This window comes from Carassius carassius, chromosome 16 (genome assembly GCF_963082965.1).
Source record: "Carassius carassius chromosome 16, fCarCar2.1, whole genome shotgun sequence".
Lineage (NCBI taxonomy): Eukaryota > Metazoa > Chordata > Actinopteri > Cypriniformes > Cyprinidae > Carassius > Carassius carassius.
This window is the reverse complement of record NC_081770.1, coordinates 4,948,298-4,974,969: the sequence shown is the minus strand read 5'-3', so window position 1 is coordinate 4,974,969 and position 26,672 is coordinate 4,948,298. Positions and strand designations below refer to the sequence as shown.

General features: G+C 36.8%; 3 protein-coding genes across 3 annotated transcripts in view; 2 read left to right on the top strand and 1 right to left on the bottom strand.

Annotated features, from left to right (window-relative positions):
• The window catches only part of LOC132159484 (uncharacterized), a 280,693-nt gene that overhangs the window by 56,438 nt on the left and 197,583 nt on the right, over positions 1 to 26,672 (top strand). The window lies entirely within an intron of this gene.
• On the top strand, positions 1,224 to 5,346 carry LOC132159489 (uncharacterized). The gene is made up of 4 exons (XM_059569011.1): positions 1,224 to 1,365; positions 3,376 to 3,705; positions 3,780 to 4,103; positions 4,595 to 5,346. The coding sequence occupies exons 1-4, from the start codon at positions 1,263 to 1,265 to the stop codon at positions 4,786 to 4,788; spliced, it is 951 nt and encodes a 316-aa protein (XP_059424994.1). The 5' UTR covers positions 1,224 to 1,262; the 3' UTR covers positions 4,789 to 5,346.
• LOC132159479 (trichohyalin-like) lies at positions 8,539 to 16,897 on the bottom strand. Its single transcript, XM_059568998.1, has 4 exons — positions 16,096 to 16,897; positions 14,586 to 15,218; positions 13,144 to 14,418; positions 8,539 to 11,179 (listed from the first exon to the last, which is right to left on the bottom strand). Exons 1-4 carry the CDS (start codon positions 16,736 to 16,738, stop codon positions 9,345 to 9,347), a joined length of 4,386 nt encoding a protein of 1,461 aa, XP_059424981.1. The 5' UTR covers positions 16,739 to 16,897; the 3' UTR covers positions 8,539 to 9,344.

Here is a 26,672-nt window from a genome sequence, read left to right as displayed (position 1 = left end):
AAACTTCTCTACCCTTAAACTCATCTGCTTGATTGTCTTGAATCTCAACAACATCACAATGTAGTGCAGCATTGCTGTTATAGTTGTCACTACGCAACCCTTTGGGACCAACAATATCTTAACAGTATTTCAAAACGATCAGCCATACTACGCTGTAGTTTATTTTATTGTAAACTGTTTCAATCCCTGGAGAAATATGCTAACTTACAGCCAGACCAATTATCAGTATACTTCAAGTGTGCTTATGATTAGTTAACTTGAAGTGTGCTATTTTGGAACTTATTTTGTGTTGTATTTTGTGTTGCTAATTATTTTTTTATAGCAATTGCTTAGGTGCAAAAACGATCGGTTAATAAATAGCTTTGCAAGCAACATTGTGTCTGGATATCATCCTTATGCTCAATTCATACTTCTGGTCTGATTTTTCATGAATCTGATGGTAACGGTTAGGCTCCTCTGTTCTGATCAGTTCACTTCTGGTTGATCTGATGTCATAAACCAGCACAGCAACGGTAGCCACGCCCACCACAGCAGAGAAAGCCAATCCTAGCTTCAGTGAAACAACAACAGTGGATGCAGTCTGAAAAAGGAACTGTCCATTGGGCATTTAGCTCATTTTCAAGCAGCCTTGTGCAATAGGCTTCAGGAAACCACTTCTGTTCTCTGTTGCTCGGCTGCAATAATTTCTCCATGCCTGTTCACACAGTTCACACACACACACACACACACACACACACACACACACACACACACACACACACACACACACAAATAACTTTAAAGAATTATATTCTGCTCACCAAGCCTGCATTTATTTGATCCAAAGTACAGCAAAAACAGTTATATTGTGAAATATTTTTGCCAATATCAAAAATTAAAAGAAAATAATTATTTAAAAAGCATTACAAATCTTTCTGTACAAAAACAGAAGTTATGGAAGTAATGAGCTAATGTGGGGTAATGTGAAGTAATCAGCAATTGTAGCAATTTCTAGGTCTATGGATGCTCTGAATTAGCCTTTGGCAAACCCCTGTTTAAAACTCTAGTTCCAGCACTGCTCCAAACATCACTTTCACTTTACAATGTAAAGGCTTTACAAAGTAAAGGTGTCTAAAGGGCGGGGATTAGGTCACTCACATGTGAGATTTGTTGTAACATCTCTATGTTGAAATTTAGGTTATTTTTTGTGAGACATCCGAAGTTGTAGGCACCTGGGTGTGGCTCATGAATGACGAGCACAGTGGAGATTAAAAGGAACCGAAATGTTAGAATCTCAGTTGATCGTCTGCGTTATACATTCGGAATCTACACATCTCTACAGCTCTAGGATGTTACTGCTGTTTCAAACCCTACTGCTTTTGGACGGTTAGTGAATTTAGGTCTTGGTTTGGTTTCGTTTTAATGCATGTGCCGTCATGAACTCCAATCCCACTTGAATCATTCCCAGTCGACAGCTGGTGGGGATTTCTGTAGCCTAATAAATGTAAAATTCTGTAATATTCACCAGCCTATACAGTCCACAATCTGGATGCAATTGTGCAGTAAAAAAAACTAATATATATATATGTATATATTCTGCTCACTCTTCAACCATCGAACAGACCACACTGTAAAAGAATCATAATTTATAATTAATTTATAATTTTAAGGCAACCAGCTTCAGCAGATTTTTCACTGTACGTAACTTAAAGGTCAATAGTTGTACAAACTTTGTGCATGTTTAATATTTTAACCAAACTTTTAGTTAAACTTCAAATTTTGTGTTTAGTTGAAAGTGAAAAGTGAAAGTGAAGTGACATTCAGCCAAGTATGGTGACCCATACTCAGAATTTGTGCTCTGCATTTAACCCATCCGAAGTGCACACACACAGAGCAGTGAACACACACACACACACACACACACACTGTGAGCACACACCTGGAGCAGTGGGCAGCCATTTATGCTGCGGCGCCCGAGGAGCAGTTGTGGGTTCGATGCCTTGCTCAAGGGCACCTAAGTCGTGGTATTGAGGGTCGTGGTATTGACGAGAAATAAGGAGTTTTTATAATTACAAATAACTGAACAGAATCACAACCTTTTAAATCTATTAAATAAAATTACAACAAATTACAAACAAATTACAACAAAATAAAATAAAAAGGTCTGTTCAAGTTAAGAGCCTATTTGTCTGCTTTGAGTTGCAAAAGTAAAAACGGCTATATGATTGATTAAATTGGGAAAGCATCGAGTAAATCTAATACAAAATTCAAGTCCAAAATAAAGTGCAACAATAACAACAGGTCCAGTTAAAAATGTATTGGCCAAAGTCTTTTATATCTGTCCTTCATATCTATCACAAGCAATATAAAATTCATTGCAATGGCAGTAAAAGTGCATGCATAGCAGCTAAAAGCCCAATTTCCTTTCAAGTGTTAGATAATCCACAGAATCTAACTCTGACTCTGTTGCCTCATCACGATAACGCATAGAACTACTTTCTCCTTTAAGAGGATACCTGTCAGTTTCATGAGGATGGCTGGCTCTAGGAAATAACCGGGCAGTTTGTGGCTCACTGTCTTTTAGTTCTTCATTTTGAATAACGATATTTGCTCTAAAGTCTGTAATGGAAAAGCTGCAATGTGTTTGACTTCTGTGACCACTGAATGACGAAATCAGATGTGTTTTAAAATCACAACAGCTAAAAGGGCACCAGTTTCATGATTTTTTTTTTAATGGCTCCTAATATGTTATGAGTAATCAGGTGACACAATTCACAATGGAATGTTAAATGACTCTCATGTGAAGATAAGCGCTTGTGTGATCTTGAAAGTTGAGACTTCTTCCAGTGGTTTTAAAGGAGCAGATGTGATGGGTGTAGAGGCAGGGCAGTTGACGGTTTCTTCCCTGGAAGTAATCGGTAATGTTTCAAAAGGACCTACTGAGCAGGGTGTTCAGATCACTTGCTCTGCATCACCCTAATCAGAAAATAATATACAATACAGTGGTAGAACTAATTCTTTGGGCAATTTTTAATTTATATGTTTTTTTACCACAAGGGATACATGTATTCATTGCTAGAGAAAAAATATAAAAGAACGACTTAAAATACTATCATAAAGCAAGCAAGTTGGTTAAAGGAATATCACATAAAAAAAAAGAAAAACTGCTATGAATTTACGGTTTAAAATATCTCTTAAATTATATTCATTTTTAAAACATACAGATTAATATAGATATTGATTTATAGTACACTTAGCAAACATAAGCTACACAAATACTTTGCACTGAACAAGCACATAAATGTAATGTAAAATGAATTAAATGAAGGAGATACATCTTTGGGACGAAAACACGCTAAACAACCATAGCTATAATTTTTAATTTATGTTCTGCAGGTTTGTTTGCTGCAGAAACAGTCGAGACAGTGACAGTGATTGAGGGAGATTCTGTTACTCTATACACAAATCTTGCTGAAATACAGAACGATGATACGATACTGTGGCTGTTCGGACCTAAAGACTCTGTCATTTCTCATATAACGAGAAAGCAAGACCTGACTTCATTTTTTGTCACTGATGGCGCGATATTCAGAGACAGATTGCAGGTGAATCAAAAGACTGGATCTCTCACCATCAGAAACACCAGAATCAGACACATGGGACAATATAAACTCAGCATCTCTAGAAAAAATACTACGACCAAGATATTTGAAGTTATTGTTATTGGTGAGTATGTCGCAACACTGCATGCTGTAAAAGCTGTATTAAAATACTCCAGCTCTGACCTGATTTTTATTCAGGTGTGGTTGGTGAGACGGATGGAGTGAAGTCAATGTCAGTGATGGAGGGAGAGTCTATAATTCTACGGAATGATTTTTCTGAAGTACAGAGAGATGATCTAATAGTCTGGAGGTTTGGAGATAAAGGCGTCCTCCTGGCTAAATTTGATGTGGAAACTAATGACACGTCATTAAACAATGCTGATGAGAAATTCAGAGACAGACTGAAGCTGGATCGGAATGGATCTCTGACCATCGAGAAGACCAGAACTACAGACTCTGGAATTTATGAACTACAGATCAGAGGCCGTGCGAGCTCACAGCGATTTCTGGTTTCTGTCAGTGGTGAGTATATTTACAATCGATAGTATGGCAAGGTGATTTAAAGGAGACTTTATTATACAGTATATAGTAAAATCTGAGTTGTCATTATTAAATAAACCTGGTTTATTCCAAATTATTCAAAAATGGCGTTGAAACAATGTTTACTAAGAAATTTAGAAAAATTAAATAACTACTCCATTAATCTTGTTTTATTTACAACTTTTACAGTAGTGTAACGGAAACAAGTTTAAGCTTAAAGGGATAGTACATCTAAAAAATGAAAATGGCCCCATTATTTACTCAAAAAAATGAAAATGGCCCCATTATTTACTCAAAAAAATGAAAATGACCCCATTATTTACTCACCCTCATTTTATATAAAAGTAAAAGCTTTTTTTTACTGTAGTGACCAAAGGACTTACGTTTTGAAACCTTTTTTTTTGGGGGGGGGGGGTTATTTCAGTGAAAAATACATGTTTTTGTATTGTCAACTATGTCTTTATCTGAACCAGATTCAGATCCATCTCCAGGTCTTATAGCAGGAATTGTTGTTGCTGTTGTTGTTGCACTGGTTTTGGCTGCAGTTGCATCCTCTGTTGTGGTTCACTATTGCTGCAAGATCTCTGAACTGGAAAAAAAGTCGGTGAGTATTACAGCTGATAGAAAAGGACTTTTTTATTCTATTTGTTTTATTGTACCATCCTGATTCTGAGTCAATAGATTAATTCGCCATACAAATAATGGTAGATTTCCCACATTGTCACACTATGTTTATGTTTAATTGAACAGTTCATATTTAAAGAGCTGATTCACCCAAAATTGAAAATCACCCATGATTTACTCACCCTCAAGCTATTCAAAATGTATATGAATTCTTCTTTCCAACAAGAACAATCAGAGTTATATTAAAAATATCCTTGCTCTTCCAAGCTTAATAATTGTAATGGATGGTACCTGAGATTTTGAAGCCCAAAATAGTGTATCCATCCTTTATAAAAGTGATCCAAAGAGCTACAAATGGTTAATGAAGTAAAGCAATGTAATATCCATATTTAAAACTTTAATTTAAAACTAATAACCTTCTTCAGGCAAACAGTTATACAAAAGTCGAGTTGACATATGATGAACTGACAAAAATTCAGAAGTGCAATGCATAGAGCAAAACAAAACAACAGTCAAAATTAAGAAGTGTAAAATAATACATTTTCAAAGAGAAATGTTGGAGGATTTTGGTATAAGAGAGAAGGAGCTTGAGTTTGGTTATTTGGTTATCTTTCAGTGAAGGAGGGAGAATCTGTCACTCTTGAGACTGATCCTGAAAAACAGAATTTTGATGTGTTTTTGTGGACGTTTGGACTTGGAAACGGTCTCGTTAAAACTGATTCAGAAACTACTCGTATTGATAAGAGATTCACAGGCAGAGTGGAGCTGAACGTGTCGAATGGATCTCTCACCATCAGAAATATTAAAACCACAGACTCTGGACATTTGAAACTACAGATCATCAAAATACTTAAACTCAAATGTATACCTGGACAATTTTCAATCTGGTTTTCGACCGCATGACAGCACAGAGACAGCACTCATTAAGGTAATAAATGATATTCGCTTAAATTGTGACTCTGGCAAAATATCGGTGCCGGTATTGCTAGATCTCAGTGCTGCGTTTGACACTGTCGATCATAACATACTACTAGAGAGACTGGAAAACTGGGTCGGGCTTTCTGGGATGGTACTCAAATGGTTCAGGTCATACTTAGAAGGGAGAGGCTATTATGTGAGTCTAGGAGAGCATAAGTCTAAGTGGACGTCCATGACATGCGGAGTCCAACAAGGGTCAATTCTTGCACCGCTCTTGTTTAGCCTGTATATGCTTCCACTAAGTCAAATAATGAGAAAGAACCAAATTGCCTATCACAGCTATGCTGATGATACCCAGATTTACCTAGCCTTATCTCCAAATGACTACAGCCCAATTGACTCCCTCTGCCAATGCATTGATGAAATTAATAGTTGGATGTGCCAGAACTTTCTTCAGTTAAACAAGGAAAAAACTGAAGTCATTGCATTTGGAAACAAAGATGAAGTGTTCAAGGTGAATGCATAGCTTAACTCTAGGGGTCAAACAACTAAAAATCAAGTCAGGAATCTTGGTGTGATTCTGGAGACAGACCTTAGTTTTAGTAGTCATGTCAAAGCAGTAACTAAATCAGCATACTATCATTTAAAAAACATTGCAAGAATTAGATCTTTTGTTTCCAGCCAAGAAACAAGACAATAACCGATTAATATTTTCTATATTTGATACAATCACTCCGACGTGAGAATGTTCAGTGAGTCTATCATCAGCTGCTAAATTCAGATCTGAGTTCACTTCACTTGAGACAGACACGTTTTTACAGCACTGCACATTATAACCAGTCACAGACGATTCTGTTATTGTATAGTTTATTAAAGCATTGGCCAATCAAAGGTGTTCCGATGAGTCATCGCTAAAATGCTGTTGCCTCCTTCACTCTCTCACTGACTGAATACCTCTTTCTGGTGAATTCTCTCATCAGAAATAAGAAAGTGCGAATCTGTAAATAAGGTATTGATTTCAGTGTTAACAGTTTCAGATATTTTAATGGGAGTTTTTGAGAGTGATTGAACTCTAGAACTTTTTTTTAATTGCTGTGATTCTCTCTGTATTTTCATTCAGGTTCCACAGGAGAATAACTGAATGATTCATTGACTGTAGAGATGCCACTGCTGAGATGAGGTATGAGTGAATGATTTGTAAGTCACGCCCACCAATGTCAGTCACTGTGACATCATCAGCATTTCAGTGCAACAACATATTTCAAATCTTACGAAAGGGAATAATGTGTGTCATTGAGCTGTTAAATTCACCAAGATGTAAAACCTTTTTTTTTTTTTAAGATGAACTGGGGAACTGGTATGAAACTCTTTCATCATAACTTAGCAACTGGATGCACATCCCACTTATTTCATTAAGTATTTTTACATGGAAGGTAGAAATATTATATCTCATAATATAAATATCTCAGAAGCTATTCCTTGCTTTAAAAATAATAATAATAAAATAATTATTAATAATAAAGAATGTTCTTCCACTATAAAGAATCTGTTGCGGAATGGAAAGGTTCTATGAATGTTAAATGTTCTTCAAAGAAGAACTTATGACAGGAAATAACACATTTTTTACATTTACATTTAATCATTTAGCAGACGCTTTTATCCAGAGCGACTTACAAATGAGGACAATCGAAGCAAACAAGTGCTATGTCAAGTCTCAGTTAGCACAGTGCACCTAGGTTAGCTGGGCTTGTTATATATATATATATATATATATATATATTTATATATATATAAATAGAAAAGAATAGAATAGAATAAAATAGATAGGAATAGAATAGAATAGAATAGAATAGAATAGAATAGAATAGAATAGAATAGGAATGTGCTCGTATTAGTCAGGTGCTGGTAAAAAATGTCTTTTTAAAATGTCTTCTTTTTAATCAGTTCCTTAATGTTCCAGTTCCAGAATTGGTTCCTTAATGACAGTCGAATCACTGGCATTCGAGCGCATCTCATCAAGGAGCTGTGTGTGCAATGGTGCAATAATAGAGAGGGTAGCTGTGATTGTGGACTGGATATTTTTTTTTACCTTTAATCAAAGTCATTACTGTTCTATACCCAGTGAGATTATGAGAAAATTGTGTAAGTGCTTTATAACTTGAATTTCAGGAAATGGGTAAATAATACCCATTAAACCGTTTGTTTCATCCAGTGGGGACATAATTACTGATTATAATGACTTATACTGTCTTTTTTATGTGTTTTGTATAGCACTGCGTTAACATAAAACCATGTCTACATTTGTGATCGGAGAAACAACAAACAGGAAGTGCTACTCTACTGCTAAAAACTCAATTTTGAATCATCAGTGGCAAATTCTTTCAATATTTAAACATACTTACAGACTGTGAGTCAGAAGCGCCAGAATGTTCTTGCAAAGTTGTAAAACAGTTTTAAAAGAGTTTAAAATGCTTAATTAACTTGTAAAGTAGCGGTAGTCTTGTACATACAAGTTTATCTATAGGATTTAACAGAGTTTTATTTATGTTACAAATGACTTTCTACATGCTCAGTAGAATTATTCAATATGTTGAAAGCAATTATATAGTCTAAAAAGCAACATTTGTGATTGGCAGTGCACATGCAGGAGCAGCTTTTTTTGTGACTAACACTTTTAATGGTGAATAATATTTCTTTAAAAAAAAGAAAGAAAGAAAAAGAACGTGATCTTTATTAATGGAAAAACTTTTTTTATTTTTTGTTAGTTACCAGAAAATAAGTATCATTGTGACCCCTGTTACACTGAGTTGCAATATTCGATCCAACCCCAGACGCCAGATCCTGTCAGAAAATATTTGTTTTGTCTGATCCCTAAAACCCGTTACCTGTAAATCAAACAATCATTAACAATCATGTGTTAAATAGCAGAAAGAAAGCAGGAGTGCTTCGTTGTTTTCTAATGGAGTTTCAGTGCTCAGTCTGACTTCACTGGCTTTTTCATCGCTACTTTGTCTTTCCTTTGTCTGACCAGCAAATCCAACAAAGCAATAATCATAAAAAATGACTGCTTCACAACATCGTCCTGTGATGTTTAAAACCTTAAAATGGTGACACTCTTACTCCTGAAGACAAATATCCTTTGAAACACACAGTCATAATAGTGTGTGTCCACAAGCACAGACCCAGTACTTCAATTTATTCCAATATGAATTGTGTGGTGCATTGTGCGCTTGACAACGGAAGGGAGAAAGCATTTAAAGCGCATTTAAAGCAATGCTCAACATGTTTAAAAATATGGCTTAAGTGTATATATGATGTTTACACACCGGATGCTTTGCAATTGCCATATGTAAATGTTACATATTATTTATACAAATAAAAACATTCGTATACACGTTGTTGTTGTTGTTGTTGTTTTTGTCAGCGGTACTGAACAGAGTGTTGATGCTGTAGTGAACAATAAAAGCAAGGGAAATATAAAAGGCAAATAATAAATGACTAAATAGTTAAAATGTTTGAGAAATGATAATGTGATTACAATGAATATTTCAATGCATGGTTATATAATTAAATGAGCATGAATGGATAAATCCCAGATTACGTGAAGACATATAGAGTAGCTCACTTATGCTAGAGAGAAAGACATAATAAAGAACATCTCAATAATTTGTAAAAAAATTTTCACATGACATGACATGAGCTTTTTTCCCTTCTTAATTTTTCCTCCTCATAGGCTTCGGCTATCTTGTTCTTCAGCTCTTGAAGCTGCTGATCAGCTTTCTCTCTGAACTTCTTCAGTTCCTCTTCTTGTGCTCTGGTTTCACCATCACGATCATTCTTCATCTTCTCTATTTCCTCTTCATGCGTCTGTTTCATCTCATCACACGCTTTTTCTTCTCTGTCTATTCTTTCTCTCTCCTCTCTTTCTCTTCTCCTGATCTCCTCCTCTTGCTCTTGCTTCAGATCTTTCATCATTTTCTCCCATCTCTTTCTCTTCGCCACTCGTCTCTCTTCATCCTCTTGTTTTCTTTTCTTCCATTCTTCTTTTCTCTCTCGCTCCAGCTTCTCCATTTCCTTTTTCTTTTCTTCATATTCTCTATATTTCTGCTCTCTCTCTCTTATCTGTTGCTGTTTCTCCTCCTCTCTGTTTTGTCTTTCTTCTTCTCTCTCTCTTTCAAAGTTCTTCTCCTTGTTCTCCAGTTCTTCTTGTTTTTCTCTCAGCTGTTCCTCGTGCCTCTCTTTCCTCTTTCTTTCCTCTTCTTTTTGTTCACTCATCTGTCGTTTCTTCTCTTCCTCCCATTCTCTCTGCTGTCGTTTGGTCTCTTCATCATTTTCTGCCTCTTTTAATTTTCTCTTCCATTCTTCTCTCTCTTTCTCTACTTGTTCCATCTTTATCCGCTCCTCTGAATCCCTCTGTTTTATTTCCTCTTCCTGTTTCATTCTTAACTCTGACATGATGTGTTGATGATCATATTTCATATTTTCTAGATCTTGTTTATATTTTTCTTCTCTGGTTTTATCTTCTTCTTCTCTTTCTTTTTGCTGATTTTCATACTGTATTCTCTGATTTTCATTTTCTCTCTTCATCTCCTCTATTCTTGGATCATATTCATTGTTTAGCTGTTTTTTCAGCTCTGATTGTTTCTGATACTCAAGCTCTTGTTTCTCTTGCTCTGATTTGTCTTTCTCCTCAAACTCTCTCCTGAGTGTTTCCTCTTGTTCTCTGAACTTCTTTTTCAGTCTCTCTCTTTCCTCATCCACCCGTCGTTTTTTCTCTTCCAGTCTCTTTCTCATGATTTTGTCTTCCATGTCATATATGGCTGTTAATTCATTAACTTGAGCCTGATTTTTTCTTTCATTTTCTTTTAGCATTTTCATTCTCTGTTCAATGGAGACCGCTGCATCCTCAAACATCTCATTAGTGAAATATTTGCCCTGCTTAGATTTTTTCATTTCTTCTATTATATTTAACAGCTGCTTAACTTGTGCCCGATCTTGTATTTCTGTATTGTTAAAAGCCAGGAACCTGTTTCCACAATCTCTGATCAGATTGTCCAATTCATCATTTTTATATTTCCCTACATACTGCTCTATTGTTTGTTTTTTAAATTTGTCTCTTCTGGTGTAGAGAACAATGCTGAAGTCTGCTGCTTCTGGGCCAAATATCTTGGTTATCATTTCTAAAGTGTCTTTCTCCTCCTTGGTGATTTTTCCCATATTAAACACAGTGATGAACACGTGTGGTCCAGGTGCTGTCAGTGAAATGCATTTCATGATTTCTTCCTGCACTTGTTCGTTTGTCAGTGAGGGGTCAAAGAGTCCTGGAGTATCAATAACAGCTACTGACCGACCGTCAACTTCACCGAGGACCTTTGTACAAGCAGTGGTCACTAAACATGAACTGTCTTTACTGTAAAACACATTTTTTCCAAGGATAGTATTTCCCGTTGCAGACTTTCCGCTTCCGGTCCTCCCGAACAGCAAGATTCTCAAACATTCTGGATCCGTTTCATCATCTGAAAATGACAATAATAGAGTTTACAGATGAACAAAAATGTAGTATTAAATTTGGGACTCTGACCAGCAGGTGTTTGACTCAAACCTAATATTTTAACTATTACATTTTAACAGTCCTTCTCAGTGATTCTCAAAAAAATATTCTGGCGCATTGCTTCAGGTATCTTACCCCATTATATCAGATAAAGGCTAACTGTCGTCTTTGAATATTCTCTGTTTTTACAATAAGGATTTTACGAGCCGATGAAGCGTCTGCTGTTGTTTTCAACAGATCTGTATCGTTTCTTCTAAGCCTGATCCTTTGCGGTATGTGCTTTTAAGTGGGTTTGCCAACCGCTGATTATGCTCTTGGGTATTCTCCAAAATGGAGAAAGACGTAACTCCTCGGAGAAGAATTGTGAAAGACGTAACTCCTCGGAGAAGAATGGCGAAAGACGTAACTCCTCGGAGAAGAATGGCGAAAGACGTAACTCCTCGGAGAAGAATGGCGAAAGACGTAACTCCTCGGAGAAGAATGGCGAAAGACGTAACTCCTCGGAGAAGAATTGTGAAAGACGTAACTCCTCGGAGAAGAATGGCGAAAGACGTAACTCCTCGGAGAAGAATGGCGAAAGACGTAACTCCTCGGAGAAGAATGGCGAAAGACGTAACTCCTCGGAGAAGAATGGCGAAAGACGTAACTCCTCGGAGAAGAATGGCGAAAGACGTAACTCCTCGGAGAAGAATTGTTGAATAAATTTCTTCGTCTACAAAAATTTCTGGACCTGGGAAACTTTCAGTTGTAAACCAAACCTATTAAAACCAACAATAAGAAATGTCCCTGTGTAATGCGCTTGAGCTTCTGTGTTCAGTATATTTAATGCACACTTTTGTAAAGATCTCTCATTCATTTCACATTTACTTTTATCTGCCGTCAGATTATCTAAAACGTCATTGTCATGACGCATTGCTATAGGTTGCATCTTGCTTTGGATTTGATTGATTGGCATTCAGACACAGCTAGCTTCATGATTTCTAACCATATGTTGTACTTATTCTGCTTATTGTGCAAATAAAATACAATAAGTTTATATTAGCACTCCCATATTCATAATTGTGACAACAGTTTATTTATATGTTCAAAACGGTGGTGTTCTGTCCACATAAGCTGCGAATACTCTGCATACCCAGGTTGAGAGAATGAGTCCATAAATCTGATTATAAGTTGATCCCTTGTCATTTTAGATGTGACTCAAAGCTTAATAAAGTAAGAAGTTAAGAATAAGTATGTAACATTATTTATTTGAATGTCGTACAGTCTCTTGCTTGAGACAAAAATACATTTAGTTGAAAGCATGGCGAGCCACGAAAGAGACACTGTTTCTCAAGCGCTTTCCGCAAGCGCAATTAATGAAGTGAAACATGGACAAATATGTTTCATTCGTTCGTTTATAACTACTCATAAGCGCCACCCTCATTCACCAAAATTTGTCCATTTAAGCACACACACCTGAATCCCAAAGCAACCTGTACTTGTCCGGGTTTCACTTGTAAATTAGATTAGATTAGTTGCGTCTATGTTTTTTGATTTGCACGTTGTTAGTAAATCGCCTGCAGAAATTTCCACACCTTTTTCCACATCTGTGCTGTTTTGGAATTTCACTCTTGTGCTAATTTGCCCTGTTTAGTAAAACTATCCCTTAATCTTGTAGTGTGCAGTCAGTTATAGTGTTTACCTCTGGTTTGTGATTTATCTGATGCTTCAGCTTGTGGCCCCGCTGTAACTAAACTGATTTTAATCCTAAAATGCTGCTACTCATAATTAATTAATATAAACTAGTGATACATGTCCTCAACAAAATAGCAACTACATAAACTGCTGAACAGCAAAGCATAGTAAAATAAAAGTATAGTTTATTCCTCTATTTTGCAAATTAATTAAAAAAATTTGCTGGTAAGTAAGTAAGTTTATTGTGTGACTTACTGTTTGGGTGCTGAGTGTCAGGAGTTCCTTTATGAAGTTCATTAAATTCATTAAATGAAGTTTTATCTGTTTCTTTCTCTTCTTCCTCTTCTTCTCTTTGTCTTTCCTCTTGTTTCTGTTTCTCCCATCCCTCTCGTTCTCTCTTCAGCTCCTCTCGTATCTTTCTCTCTTGGTCTTCTATATCTTTAATGTCTCTTTTATATCGTTCTGCTATAAATTCTTCTTCTATTCTCTTTCTCTCTGTATCACGATTCTGTCTTTCTTCCTTTATCAGCATATTCACTGTCTCCATCTCTTGTCTATGTCTCTGATTATATTCATCCCACATTGCCTGCTCTTTCTTTCTGCTTTTCTCCTCCTCTTCTTCTCTTCTTTGTCTTTCTTGTCGTTTCTGTTTCTCCCATTCCTCTCGTTCTCTCTTCAGCTCCTCTCGTATCTTTCTCTCTTGTTCCTCTATGTCTTTGATATCTCTTTTATATCGATCTTCCCTCTCTTTACATTCCTCTTCTCTTCTCTTTTTCTCTTTTTCATGATCTTCTTCCATCTTTGTCTTCAACTTCTTGATCTCTTCTTTATGTTTCTTTATCAGTTCTTCTTTTTCTCTGTTCAATTGATCTGCTTTCTCTGTCAGTATCTTCTTTTGTTTTTCTTGTATTTCTCTTTCCATCTCTCTGAACATCTTGCATGAGTAGTAACTCCCTCCATTTGCTTTCACCATTTCGTCTATCTTCTGCAGTAGATCAGTCACCTGTGTTCGGTCTTTGGTCTCATTATTAAACACATGGAATCTGTTTCCACACTCAGCAATGAGGTTTTTAAGAGCAGATCCAGTGTTTGCCAAGAAATGTTCAATGGTTTTGTTCTTCAGTTTGTCTCCATTGGTAAACAGCACAATGGTGTACATTAATGAGTTTTCACCAAACGTCTCTCGGATGATCTTCACTGATTTCTCTTCTTCTTGAGTGAATCGTCCCAGTGGAATCAGTAAGAGAAACACATGTGGTCCAGGCAGGATCAAGGAGATGCAGTTTCTGATTTCTCTCTGGATTTCATCATTACTGAGTTCAGTATCAAACAGTCCTGGAGTGTCGATCACAGTAATTTGTCTTCTGTTGATTTCATGTGTCTCTTTCTGACACACTTTAGTTACAGACTTTCCAGAAAATTCTGATATATATGCTTCTGTTCCTAAGATTGTGTTTCCAGTTGAACTCTTCCCAACTCCAGTTTTTCCCAGCAGCACAATCCTCAGTTCATCTTCTCTGTTTCTCGGATCTAAAGATAAATCAAAGAAAACAACATTCAACTTCAAGTGAAGACTGCCAATTTTATATCATTTATACTGAAGCATCATTTGTTTTGAACTCTGCATATAAGATTATTGTTTTTACTTAAACAATCACGAAAAAGTGTTTATTTCATTCTGAATTTCTCATCATTACCTTGTGTTTGAAACCACGTCTCTAAAGAATGGATTCTCTTCTTCATTTCTTCAAATTTCTGTAGTTTATCCATCTGTGCATCCAACAATGTCTCTGTGGAGAAGCAATCACCACTATTTTCCTCAACCATCTGCTTCAATTTCTCCACCAGCTCAGACCCTTGTGTGTCTGGTCCAACGAAGTGTCGTCGTCCTCCAAAACTCTCAATGACATACTGAGTTTCTTCTTTTAGTTCTGCTGTGTGATGCTCTGAACTCTGCTTTATGAGGATCATGGTGTGCTTGTTGATTCTTGAGCTGAATATTCTCTGGATCCTCTCAGATTCTGCTTTGTCTTCATTATTAATTGGACCATCAGGAAGAATGAGGAGGAAAGTGTGAACTCCAGGATGACAGAGAGACACACAGCGGTGAGCCTGACGCATCACTTCCTCCTCTGAGAGCTGAGTGTTGAACAGAGCTGGAAGCTCCACCAGACTGATCAGACGTCCATGCATCTCCACATCTCTCCTCACACACTCTGAGCTCAGCTCTGATCTTCCCTCGCTCTGCTTCAGGATCAGGTTTGATATGAAGGATTTTAATTCACTGTTACTCCCACACACAACCAGATTTAGCTTCACACCATCTGGAGCTGTGTCAAAGGAATAAACTGGTTTACCTATTTGATTTGAATATAGATTAATGCTGCATTCATAATGTTTTTGTGTAATTTCTATGTGGTTTTAGCAATCTCTCTTGCATGATGTGCCAATAGGGACCTTTCAAATGTGGGAAAACAGCACTTCTCAAGTTTTTTGCTGTAAAGTTTGCAAGTATTACATGTAAATATATCTCAGTGCCCTTTTAGATATTGGGTCTTAAACTTTCCTTTGTGCATTTCAATTTTTAAGGCTCTATATGGTTCAGTTTCAGAGACATTGGAATTTCAGTATGGTTCCAGGAGAAAATTGTTAGAATGTGCAAATTTTCTTTGATCAAAAACCAAATGTCGGTCAAAAATTATACTTCTTTCTTTTAAAGAGGAATGTCTAAAGAACACATAACGTTGGAACTAGAGTTGTATCTTGTTTCCTTCTGTCAAAACAACTGCATTGAACATTACTGTCGGAGTGTCATAAATATTCTTTTTCCAAAGTTTGTGTGCCTGTAACTCAAGAAGCATTACAATAATATTTATATGATTTTAGATTCTGGTTCCTAAGAAACTTTTCTTTCGGAATCATATTTTTAAAAGGGTTACTTCACCTCAAAATGAACATTTTCTCATTAATCACTTACCACCATGTTGTTCCAAACCCATAAAAGCTTAGTTTGTCTTCGGGACACAAATTAAGATATTTTTGATGGATTCAGACACCTCTCTAACCCTCATATAGACAGCAATGTAAATGAACACGATCAACATCCAGAAACAAAGCAATGGGATTGTTAAAATAATCCATGTGACAATAGGGGTTCAAACTTAATTTTCACAAAGATTCTTAATCCAGAAAAATGAATCCACTCACCCAGTATTTTGATCTTCTGCTGTAACTCTTTGATTTCTTTGTCTCTCAAACTCAGTTTCTCCTCTAGCTCTTCTCTGACTCTCTTCTCTGGAGCTCTCAAGTACATCTGAAGGGAATAGGGTTCAGTCTTCATGCTCTCTATACAATCAAACAGGGCTGAGATCTGTTCTGAGCTTCTCTGGTCCTTTAACCCCATCACACTGTGCCAACTCCCGTAGAGACTCACAATCCTCTGAGATTCTGTAGATTCTACAAAATCGGTGATTTTTTTGTCAACACTGAGTTCAGTAGTGAAAAGCACCATGAAATGCTCTTTAGAGTTATATATTCTTTTAATCTTCTCCATTTCTGCTTTGTCTTCCTCATTAAGTGGACTGACAGGAGTAACGAGGATGAAAACATGAACTCCAGGATCACAGAGAGACACAGAGTTGCAAGTCTGACACATCACTTCCTCGTCTGAGAGCTGAGAGAGAGCTGGAAGCTCTATTACACTGATCTGCCGTCCATGCGTCTTCTCCTCTTTCTTCACACACACATTACTCCTCTCTCTCTGAGGTAAAAGTTTATTCTTTTGTTTATTGATAGTCCCTCGAAAGACTTTAGACACTGAAGACTTGAGTGTTGCATTATTTCCACACATCACAAAGTTCAGCTTCGCTTTTCCAGGAGTCGTCACTGAAAACAATATTTAGAGACACTATACATCAGTGTTGGTCTCAAATGTACAATTCCTTCCTTGCATCGACATAAATAGTTAACAATGTGATGCATCAGTTCAAAAAATGTGCATTGACTTCAAGTTGTCATTTATATTGTGATGCATCATTTCTAACATATTTGCATCGGTAGTGGATGCGTTATACTATTATTATTTAGAAAGTGACCAATAAACTGTGACAAGTATTTTAAATGTAAATTGATTTCTCCTCTTTAAACCGTGCTCTAAACTCTCATCACCACTGCTGCATGAATATGATGAGTCACAACACCACGGAGACCCAAGGAAAAACGGGGAAGTCCAAAACCTGACTTGAAATAACCTGTAGCAACTTATAATGCAAAAACTGCACATAATGTAGTAAGTATTGTAATATTATTGTAATAAAATGGTCATAATGTAATAATTTTCAACATAAAATCTTGAGCTCAAAATGAAATATACTTGAGGACTATTATGTCATGATTTCAAAAACAATTTTAATATGCTGGGAGATCTGATAACTGATGCCTTTGAATGTAAGCATAACACATATCTAGCTTCAAATATATGGGTTTTCATCAATGGTACACAGTAAAATCTCCAGTGTTAATTTAACACTCTGAGTGTGGAGTCTGTGGACTCATATAAACTCTGAAGCAGTGTTAAAAGTAACACTGAAGCAGAGTTGAAGTTAATGAGATAATTAAGAAGTTAATTGAGTTAAGATTGACCATTATTGAAGACACCTGATGTTAACAAGCAGACTCACCAAACGAGAAAATCACAATTTGTGTGTCACCATTATAGTGGTCAGTGTTTGCTTTAGTTGGGATGTTGAACCTTCAGTTATTTACTTTAGACTTTGTGGGTTGTGGGAACTGAATTATAACATACAGACCAGAGCAAAGGCAATCATGTGTGGTATTGATTGTGGTTTGAACTAATTGTCATGGAGTGACCTGAATGCGCGAGTTCAGGTTTCATTAATGTATACATAAAATAAGTGGAAAAAGGGTAGCAATCCAGCATTTTTGGCACAATGTGACACGTTTTTAAAAGTTAGTTCTACATAAAGAAAAAAGTTATTTAGTTTAGAAACACAGACATCAAGAATCAGCGTGAGCATCACAACAATGGTGACCATCAAAAAAGCATGTTGTAGCCAATAAAAACTCATCCATGGCTCCCATCATGCATTGCGGCATGAATAAATTATGAGCTGAACTGTCTTTTTAACTTTTTATTCTAACTATATTTTATTTTTGCTGTTTTTATGTGAATTTTTAGTATCTGGTTTTGTGATGTTCAGAGTAAATCTGTTTACCTGCATAAGCTGTTTGTTACCGTTGTTGAGATTCATACGCTGATTCTTGGTATCTATGTGTGCCTAAAATAAAGGCTCTTTAATTAAAAAAAAAAATCTGAATCACTTGTAAGAGATGGCTACAAAATGAACAGAAAACGCAGACACTTTCATTGTGGAATCGAAGCGGTTACAATCAATAATGGAGAAGTATTTAGAGAAAACACTGTAAATGAGTTCAGCAACTCGGGTCAAACAATGATTACATTAAAACATAATCATCACCACCCAATGACTTTTGCTCTTGACTTGCAAAATAAATTTTAAAAGTATAAAGCCACAAGCCAAGATCCCAACTAAAGCTATCACTGACCACTATAATGGTGAAACACAAATTGTGATTTTCTCGTTTGGTGAGTCTGCTTGTTAACATCAGGTGTCTTCAATAATGGTCAATCTTAACTCAATTAACTTCTTAATTATCTCATTAACTTCAACTCTGCTTCAGTGTTACTTTTAACACTGCTTCAGAGTTTATATGAGTCCACAGACTCCACACTCAGAGAGTTAAATTAACACTGGAGATTTTGCTGTGTTTGTTCTGAAACTCGGTACAGAGTACAGAGACATACTTGAGAGGTGAGAAGCTTTGGTTTGAATCTTGTTTTACCACGGTTCAACAAAACAGTTCAAATTTGCATATAAGGAAATTCAAATGGCATGGTTGAGCAACAGCCCCCCTATATTTGAATTCTGAACCACCGCAATATGTACCTGAAGCAACGTAGTAAAAACACAGCAAAACATTCCTTTATCAGTCAGGATTTAGACCGTATCATAGTACTGAGACTGCTCTTCTTAGAGTTACAAATGATTTGCTCTTATCATCTGATCGTGGGTGTATCTCTCTATTAGTTTTATTGGATCTTAGTGCTGCCTTTGACACAATTGACCACAACATTCTTTTGCATAGACTTGAACACTTTGTTGGCATCAGTGGAAGTGCATTAGCATGGTTTAAATCGTACTTATATGACCTCCATCAGTTCGTAGCAGTGAATGAATATGTTTCCTATCGATCACAAGTGCAGTATGGAGTACCTCAAGGCTCAGTACTAGGGACGCTACTCTTCACGCTTTATATGTTACCCTTGGGAGTAGGGGTGTGCCGGTACTAGTACCGGTACCGAACGGTTCCTGGGCAAATTCCAAATGTAAGTGATCATCCCTATCCCCTTGAAGTGGGGACTTTGGAGTGAGTAGGGCATGTGCGTGCCATTAAGTAGTCGTTAGGAATGCACTTTGCTAAAGGAGCGACATAATTTCCTCATTATCTTCAGCTGGCATGTTCCTGTGACAGCGCAGCATGTGTCCGTCAGAAGATGTCGCGGTTTTACTGTTATAAATGTTTATTTTTATTTTTTATTGTTGTTAGCATAACCGTTGCAAATAAACATAAATTTTATATTTAAATACGTTTTAAAAATATGCTACACTGTAAAACCCGACCAGTAAACTTAACTCAAACCGTTTGAGTAAACAGATTGCCTTGATTTAAACCATGTAAGTTTTAAAATTTTGCGATTAAGTAATGAAATGATTAATTGAGTGATAATTGTGAATTAGTGATGAACACCTGATAACCTGACTGACCTTATTTCTGTCAGACGTCTACAGAAGATCTTATTGAGAATGAACTAAGGTTTAGATGTTGATTTATTGTTTCATTTGAAGTAACCATGTTAGAGATCAGTGTTTGCTTTAGTTGTGCTCTTGACCCTTGACTGCAGTCTTTGTGTTTTTTCTGGCTGTTATAACCACATGTTTCTGAAACATGTTTGTTGTATCTCAAAAGTCCAGAAGAACAGTCATTGGCATTTTGTACTTAACCTGTTGATGATGATCATCAATTATGGAGCTGATCGGAAAAGTAATCTCTGATGAAGTAAGTGTTCTGTAATTAGTTTAATAACATTCTAAGAAGCAGTGATTTTGTGATAATCAGATAATATAAAGGACTTTCTAAACTGTTCTGCCCTCTACGGTGTTAAACAGTCAGACACAGACATCAATAATCAGCATATGAACCTCAACAATGGTTACCATAATAAAAATAAATGCAGCAGAGCATGCTGGGAGCCATAGATTAGTTTTGTACTATAATAATACCCAGCATGCATTGCAGCAATTTTTTTTGTCACCATTGTAGAGGTTCATATTCTGATTATTGATGTCTGTGTGTGACTAATTGCTGCCATAGAAGAAAGATGTATGTGCATAAAGTGTTCAGTAATGTTATTTAAACAGATTACGATGAAACCTCTGGCTCTTTGAATGGTTTCCATTATACTGAGTTGAAGTAATCATGACTCGCGTATTTAGTCAGTTTTTGAATTCTAAACAGCTCTATAATTGACAGTTGTCATCACCAGGAAGCTACATAACCAATACCTGTTAATATTTTCTCTGGGTTTTTGAGTTCTAACAAACATATTTTAGAAAACCATGGTTATAACAGCCAGAGAAAGCACAAAGACTGAAATCAAGGGTCAAGAGCACAACTAAAGCAAACACTGATCTCTAACATGGTTACTTCAAATGAAACAATAAATCAACATCTAAACCTTAGTTCATTCTCAATAAGATCTTCTGTAGACGTCTGACAGATAGGGCTGGGCGATATATCGAACGATATGATCATGCGTATCTAATCAGTAAAGCTGCTTCCGTGATCACCGCTAAAATCTCCATCACCTGCTTATAATTGGAGTGGCATTTAATAGACAGAGCCGTAGATCGCTGACAAGCCACGCCATATCGCGTTCATTATCGCAGATGAATCGCCTTCGATAATGAACGCGATATGGCGTGGCTTGTCAGCGATCTACGGCTCTGTCTATCAGAGGTGGGACTTTCAAGTCACAAGCAAGTCTTCAAGTCATATTCAAGTCCTCAAAGGGTTAAAGCTAAAGAGATAATTAAGTGACTAATTAAATGATGATTGTGCATTAGTGATGAACACCTGCTGTTAACAATCAACATCACTGAAGTAAAGAGAAACACAAGAACTACAACTGAATTTAGCCACAGCTTTCAAATGAAAAAAAAAAAAAGTAAAAGAAAAAAAAACACTATGCCACCATATTTGTGGTCAATGTTTGCTTTAAGTAGTGTCTTGACCCTTTTACTAATTCAAACCAATTTGATTCAAAACAATTGCAATATTGTTTTCGCAACAAACATGTATGCGTTGCTGAGTCGAACCTTGCAGTAACAGATGACCTTATGTTTCTGCTTATAACTCATGATGACTGAACATCATGAAATTGTGTTTATCTTTGGATAGTAGACTGACACTCAGCTATTACTGAACTGAAAAAAAAAAAAAATCACCATGCTTCAATGTTGAAAGACACAAAAGGAGACAATCAGTTCAGGTTTTTAGACAAACACACTTATCACACGATCCTCAACAGTGGTGACAATTTTTCATACTGCAGTGCATGACGGGAGTTTTTACTAAGGTTTTACCCAGCATTCAACATTTTGTTGATTGTCACCACTGTTGAGAGTCATATGCTGGTTCTTGATGTCTGTGTGTGTCTACAGAATACAGTTTTTCAAATTTTGTATGCACTTACTTAAGATATCTAACATGACAGTCAAGGGTCAAGAGCCCCACTAAAGCAAACACTGATCTCCATTATGGTTGCATCACTTTAACCAACTAAAACATCAACATCTGATCCTCTGTAATTCTCAAGAACAGCAGGTGTTCATCATTAATGCACAATCATCACTTAATCACTTAATTATCTCATTAACTTTAACCCTTTGAGGACTTGGGATATGACTTGAAGACTTGCTTGCAGCTGAAGATAATGAGGAAATGATGTCGCTCCTATAGCAAAGTGCATTCCTAACGACTACTTAATGGCACGCACATGCCCTACTCACTCCAAAGTCCCCACTTCAAGGGGATAGGGATAATCACTTACATTTGGAATTTGCCCAGGAACCGTTCGGTACCGGTACTAGTACCGGCACACCCCTACTTGGGAGATATCATCAGGAAACATGGTGTTAGCTTTCACTGTTATGCTGATGATACTCAGCTCTATATTTCTTCACAGCCCGGTGAAACACACCAATTTGAAAAACTAATGGATTGCATAGTCGATATAAAAAACTGGATGACGAGTAATTTTTTACTGCTAAATTCTGAAAAAACAGAGGTGTTAATTATAGGACCTAAAAACTCCGCTTGTAATAACCTAGAACACTGTCTAAGACTTGATGGTTGCTCTGTCAATTCTTCGTCATCAGTTAGGAACCTAGGTGTGCTATTTGATCGCAATCTTTCCTTAGAAAGCCACGTTTCTAGCATTTGTAAAACTGCATTTTTCCATCTCAAAAATATATCTAAATTACGGCCTATGCTCTCAATGTCAAATGCAGAAATGTTAATCCATGCATTTATGACCTCAAGGTTAGATTATTGTAATGCTTTATTGGGTGGTTGTTCTCCACGCTTAGTAAACAAACTACAGCTAGTCCAAAATGCAGCAGCAAGAGTTCTTACTAGAACCAGGAAGTATGACCATATTAGCCCGGTCCTGTCAACACTGCACTGGCTCCCTATCAAGCATCGCATAGATTTTAAAATATTGCTTATTATTTATAAAGCCCTGAATGGTTTAGCACCTCAGTATTTGAATGAGCTCCTTTTACATTATAATCCTCTACGTCCGCTACGTTCTCAAAACTCAGGCAATTTGATAATACCTAGAATATCAAAATCAACTGCAGGCGGCAGAACCTTTTCCTATTTGTCGCCCAAACTCTGGAATAACCTACCTAACATTGTTCGGGAGGCAGACACACTCTTGCAGTTTAAATCTAGATTAAAGACCCATCTCTTTAACCTGGCATACACATAACATACTAATATGCTTTTATTATCCAAATCCGTTAAAGGATTTTTAGGCTGCATTAATTAGGTAAACCGGAACCGGAAACACTTCCCATAACAACCTATGTACTTGCTACATCATTAGAAGAATGGCATCTATGCTAATATTAGTCTGTTTCTCTCTTGTTCCGAGGTCACCGTAGCCACCAGATCCAGTCTGTGTCCAGATCAGAGGGTCACTGCAGTCACCCGGATCCAGTACGTATCCAGACCAGATGCTGGATCAGCACCTAGAAAGGACCTCTACATCCCTGAAAGACAGCGGAGACCAGGACAACTAGAGCCCCAGATACAGATCCCCTGTAAAGACCTTGTCTCAGAGGAGCACCAGGACAAGACCACAGGAAACAGATGATTCTTCTGCACAATCTGACTTTGCTGCAGCCTGGAATTGAAGTACTGGTTTCGTCTGGTCAGAGGAGAACTGGCCCCCCAACTGAGCCTGGTTTCTCCCAAGGTTTTTTTCTCCATTCTGTCACCGATGGAGTTTCGGTTCCTTGCCGCTGTCGCCTCTGGCTTGCTTAGTTGGGGACACTTCATCTACAGCGATATCGTTGACTTGATTGCAAATAAATGCACAGACACTATTTAACTGAACATAGATGACATCACTGAATCCAATGATGAACTGCCTTTAACTATCATTTTTGCATTATTGACACTGTTTTCCTAATGAATGTTGTTCAGTTGCTTTGACGCAATGTATTTTGTTTAAAGCGCTATATAAATAAAGGTGACTTTGACTTTGACTTTGAGTTTGACTTTGACTTTGACTATCAATGTAATAAAAATGTGCCTTGGTTCACGTATATTGAACATATTTTAGCGCCCCTTAGTGGACATTTCACTTTGAAACTGTGGCGAAACATGCAGTAAGGTATGTAAAAACAGTGTTGTAGAAATGTACCCAGAGAGTAAGAGAATCAGCAGACCGAAGGGAATGAGAAGGCATGTATCAGGTGACTAAGTCACAAATATAAGAAGCCCGCCTGTGATATGCTGACGTGATGGAGTATATGTGAGTTGCTGAATTCTGGATATACTGCAGGCGTTTGATTAATTTAGCAGGTAAGCCAATGAATAGTGCATTACAGTAGTCAATCCTGGAAGTAACAAATGCATGAATAAGCCTTTCAGCGTCAGGTGGAGTGAGGAAAGGCCTAATTCTTGCAATGTTTCTGAGGTGATGGAAAGCAGATTTTGTAATACTCTTAATGTGAGAGACTAGTGTCAGATGAGTGTCAAAAATCACTCCAAGATTACGAGCCTGAGCAGATGGAAGTACTACACTGTCATCCATAATCAAATTAAGATTGCTACCCTTGTGGATAGCCGCTGGTGTGCCAATGAGTAGAACCTCTGTTTTAGAACAATTCAATTTTAAAAAGTTATGGTGCACGTTTTTATTTCCAGCACACACTCTGAAAGAACTGTTGAGGTGAGAGTAGGATCAGACTTGGAGCTGATGTAAATTTGCGTCATCTGCATAAAAGTGATACCCCAAACCATATTTCCTAATAATTTGTCCCAAAGGAAGCATATACACACTAAACAATATAGGACCCATTACAGATCCCTGAGGAACACCATGACAGACCTGTCCAAGTTCAGATTTGTTGTTTCCCAAGACAACAAACTGGGTACAATAAGACCAGGATGGTGGAGGCTCCAGAGTCAGCTGAGACAAGCAGATCATTCATAACTCGAACCAGGGCTGCCTCTGTACTGTGTCCCTTTCTAAACCCAGACTGAAAAGGTTCAAAAAGCTTGTTGGAAGAAAAGTGTGAGTAGAGTTGTGCCACAACAACACGTTCCAAAACTTTAGCAAGAAAGGGTAAGTTTGAGATAGATCTGTAATTAGATAGATCTGACTTATCACATCCAGGCTTTTTAAGGACTGGTGTAATAGCTGCAACTTTAAGGGCTTTTGGAACTGAACCAGTAGTGAGGGAGGTGTTTACAATGTTCAAGATGAGGGAACAAATTGACGAGAGACACCCCTTTAGAGCAGATGTTGGGATTGGGTCAAGAGTACATGTAGTTGTATTCATTGCAATCACTAATTTCAAAATACAATCATTAGTGACTATGTTAAAACTAGAAAATACACTTTCGGGAAAACTACACAGCAAAATCTCCAGTGTTGAAATCCCAGTGTTAAGGACTTTCAGAGTAAAGAGGTAAAGTTGTGGTGTTGAATTTCAAACGATTAACACTAGCTGGTGTAAACAGCCCCCTCTTGTGGTGTAAAAACGGAGCGTAACCCTTATTAACACTGTCCGGGACATTTTCTCGTGTGCGAGCCTGACCTGTCTGAAATATTTTTCAAAGACGCCATTTTCTTTGCTCGCAATGCGAAGTGCATAAGGAAGTAAAACAGCGAAATAAAGTGTTTAGTCTTACTTACAAATATGTTTTGTAATATCATATCGTTTTATAACGATATTTCTGTGCTGTATGCGCCTAAACGTTTCTCAGAGACATTTCCTTTCATTCGCGAAGCGGAACAGACGAGGACTTTTTTTCAAAACGGGAAAATCCGAAAGTAAGTGTTTTTATCTCATTTAAAATATGTATTTTATAGCATCACATTGATTTAAGGTGATATTTATGTGGTGTACACTCCTAAACCTTTTCTCAGAGCGATATTTCCTTTCCCCAGTGATGCGAAGTTGGTTTTAACAAGGAAAACATAGACAGTTAAGTGGTAACAGTTAAGTGTTTTACCTCATTTACGATATGTTTTTTATAAGATAATATTTCTATATGACGATATTTATTTGCTGCGCACACTTGAACAAGCCTAACTAAACCATTTCTCACAGATTTGAAATGCTCTGCAGTGCGCAAATGCTGAGGTCACTGGGAGACACCAGAAGTAAGTTAACCATTTTAAACGTTACCTAATTTAAAATGTGTTTTATAACATGTTATTTATAGTGATATCTAACGTATCTACTGAAAGGTTACACTCCTAAACTTTTTCTCAGAGACATTTACTTTCACTCACGATGCTCTGGAGCAGATGGGGAAATTGGTCTTAACAAGGAAAACAAGTAAGTGTTTTATTTATTTTACGATATCTGTTTTATAAAATAATATCACTTTATGATGATAGTTATATGCTGTGCGTGCCAAAACGATCCGAAACATTTTCACAGATGAAATCTGAAACTGAAGGGAAACGCCAGAAGTGTTTTTAACATTACTTCATTTATAATACAGTATGTTACACGTCATAATGTCAAATCAAACCACTGCAAAACTGCTCAAATATAAATGGCAATATAAGTAAATTAAGCATGAATTGAGTTTTCATATTGTGGATTTCATGTTTGAGTGCAGTTTTCCTTGAATTAATTTGAAAATAACACTTTTCAGTAAACTCAAACTCTCTTCAACATTCAAAGTGATTTTGTGCCGCCACAAGTCTTGGAATATGGCACATGAGTTGCAGTTAACTACTTTAGACACTTTATTATAATAATTATCATTAAGCTTTACATTATGTTTTGTATTTAGCAAAAAAGGGAGTTGTATGGGTTTGATATTACAATTTTAAGGAAACCTTTTTTTTAAATATTGTTATAGATGGTTCA

Bases quoted from the DNA above. Each gene is read 5' to 3' on its own strand.
- LOC132159489 (XM_059569011.1), top strand. From the start codon at position 1,263: ATGTTAGAATCTCAGTTGATCGTCTGCGTTATACATTCGGAATCTACA. The intron at 1,366-3,375 runs GTTAGTGAATTT...TATGTTCTGCAG, and splicing joins AACCCTACTGCTTTTGGACG to GTTTGTTTGCTGCAGAAACA. The intron at 3,706-3,779 runs GTGAGTATGTCG...ATTTTTATTCAG, and splicing joins ATTTGAAGTTATTGTTATTG to GTGTGGTTGGTGAGACGGAT.
- LOC132159479 (XM_059568998.1), bottom strand. From the start codon at position 16,738: ATGTGTGGAAATAATGCAACACTCAAGTCTTCAGTGTCTAAAGTCTTT. The intron at 15,219-16,095 runs GTGAGTGGATTC...CCTTTGACACAG, and splicing joins GCAGAAGATCAAAATACTGG to CTCCAGATGGTGTGAAGCTA. The intron at 14,419-14,585 runs GTAATGATGAGA...ATTTATCTTTAG, and splicing joins GACGTGGTTTCAAACACAAG to ATCCGAGAAACAGAGAAGAT.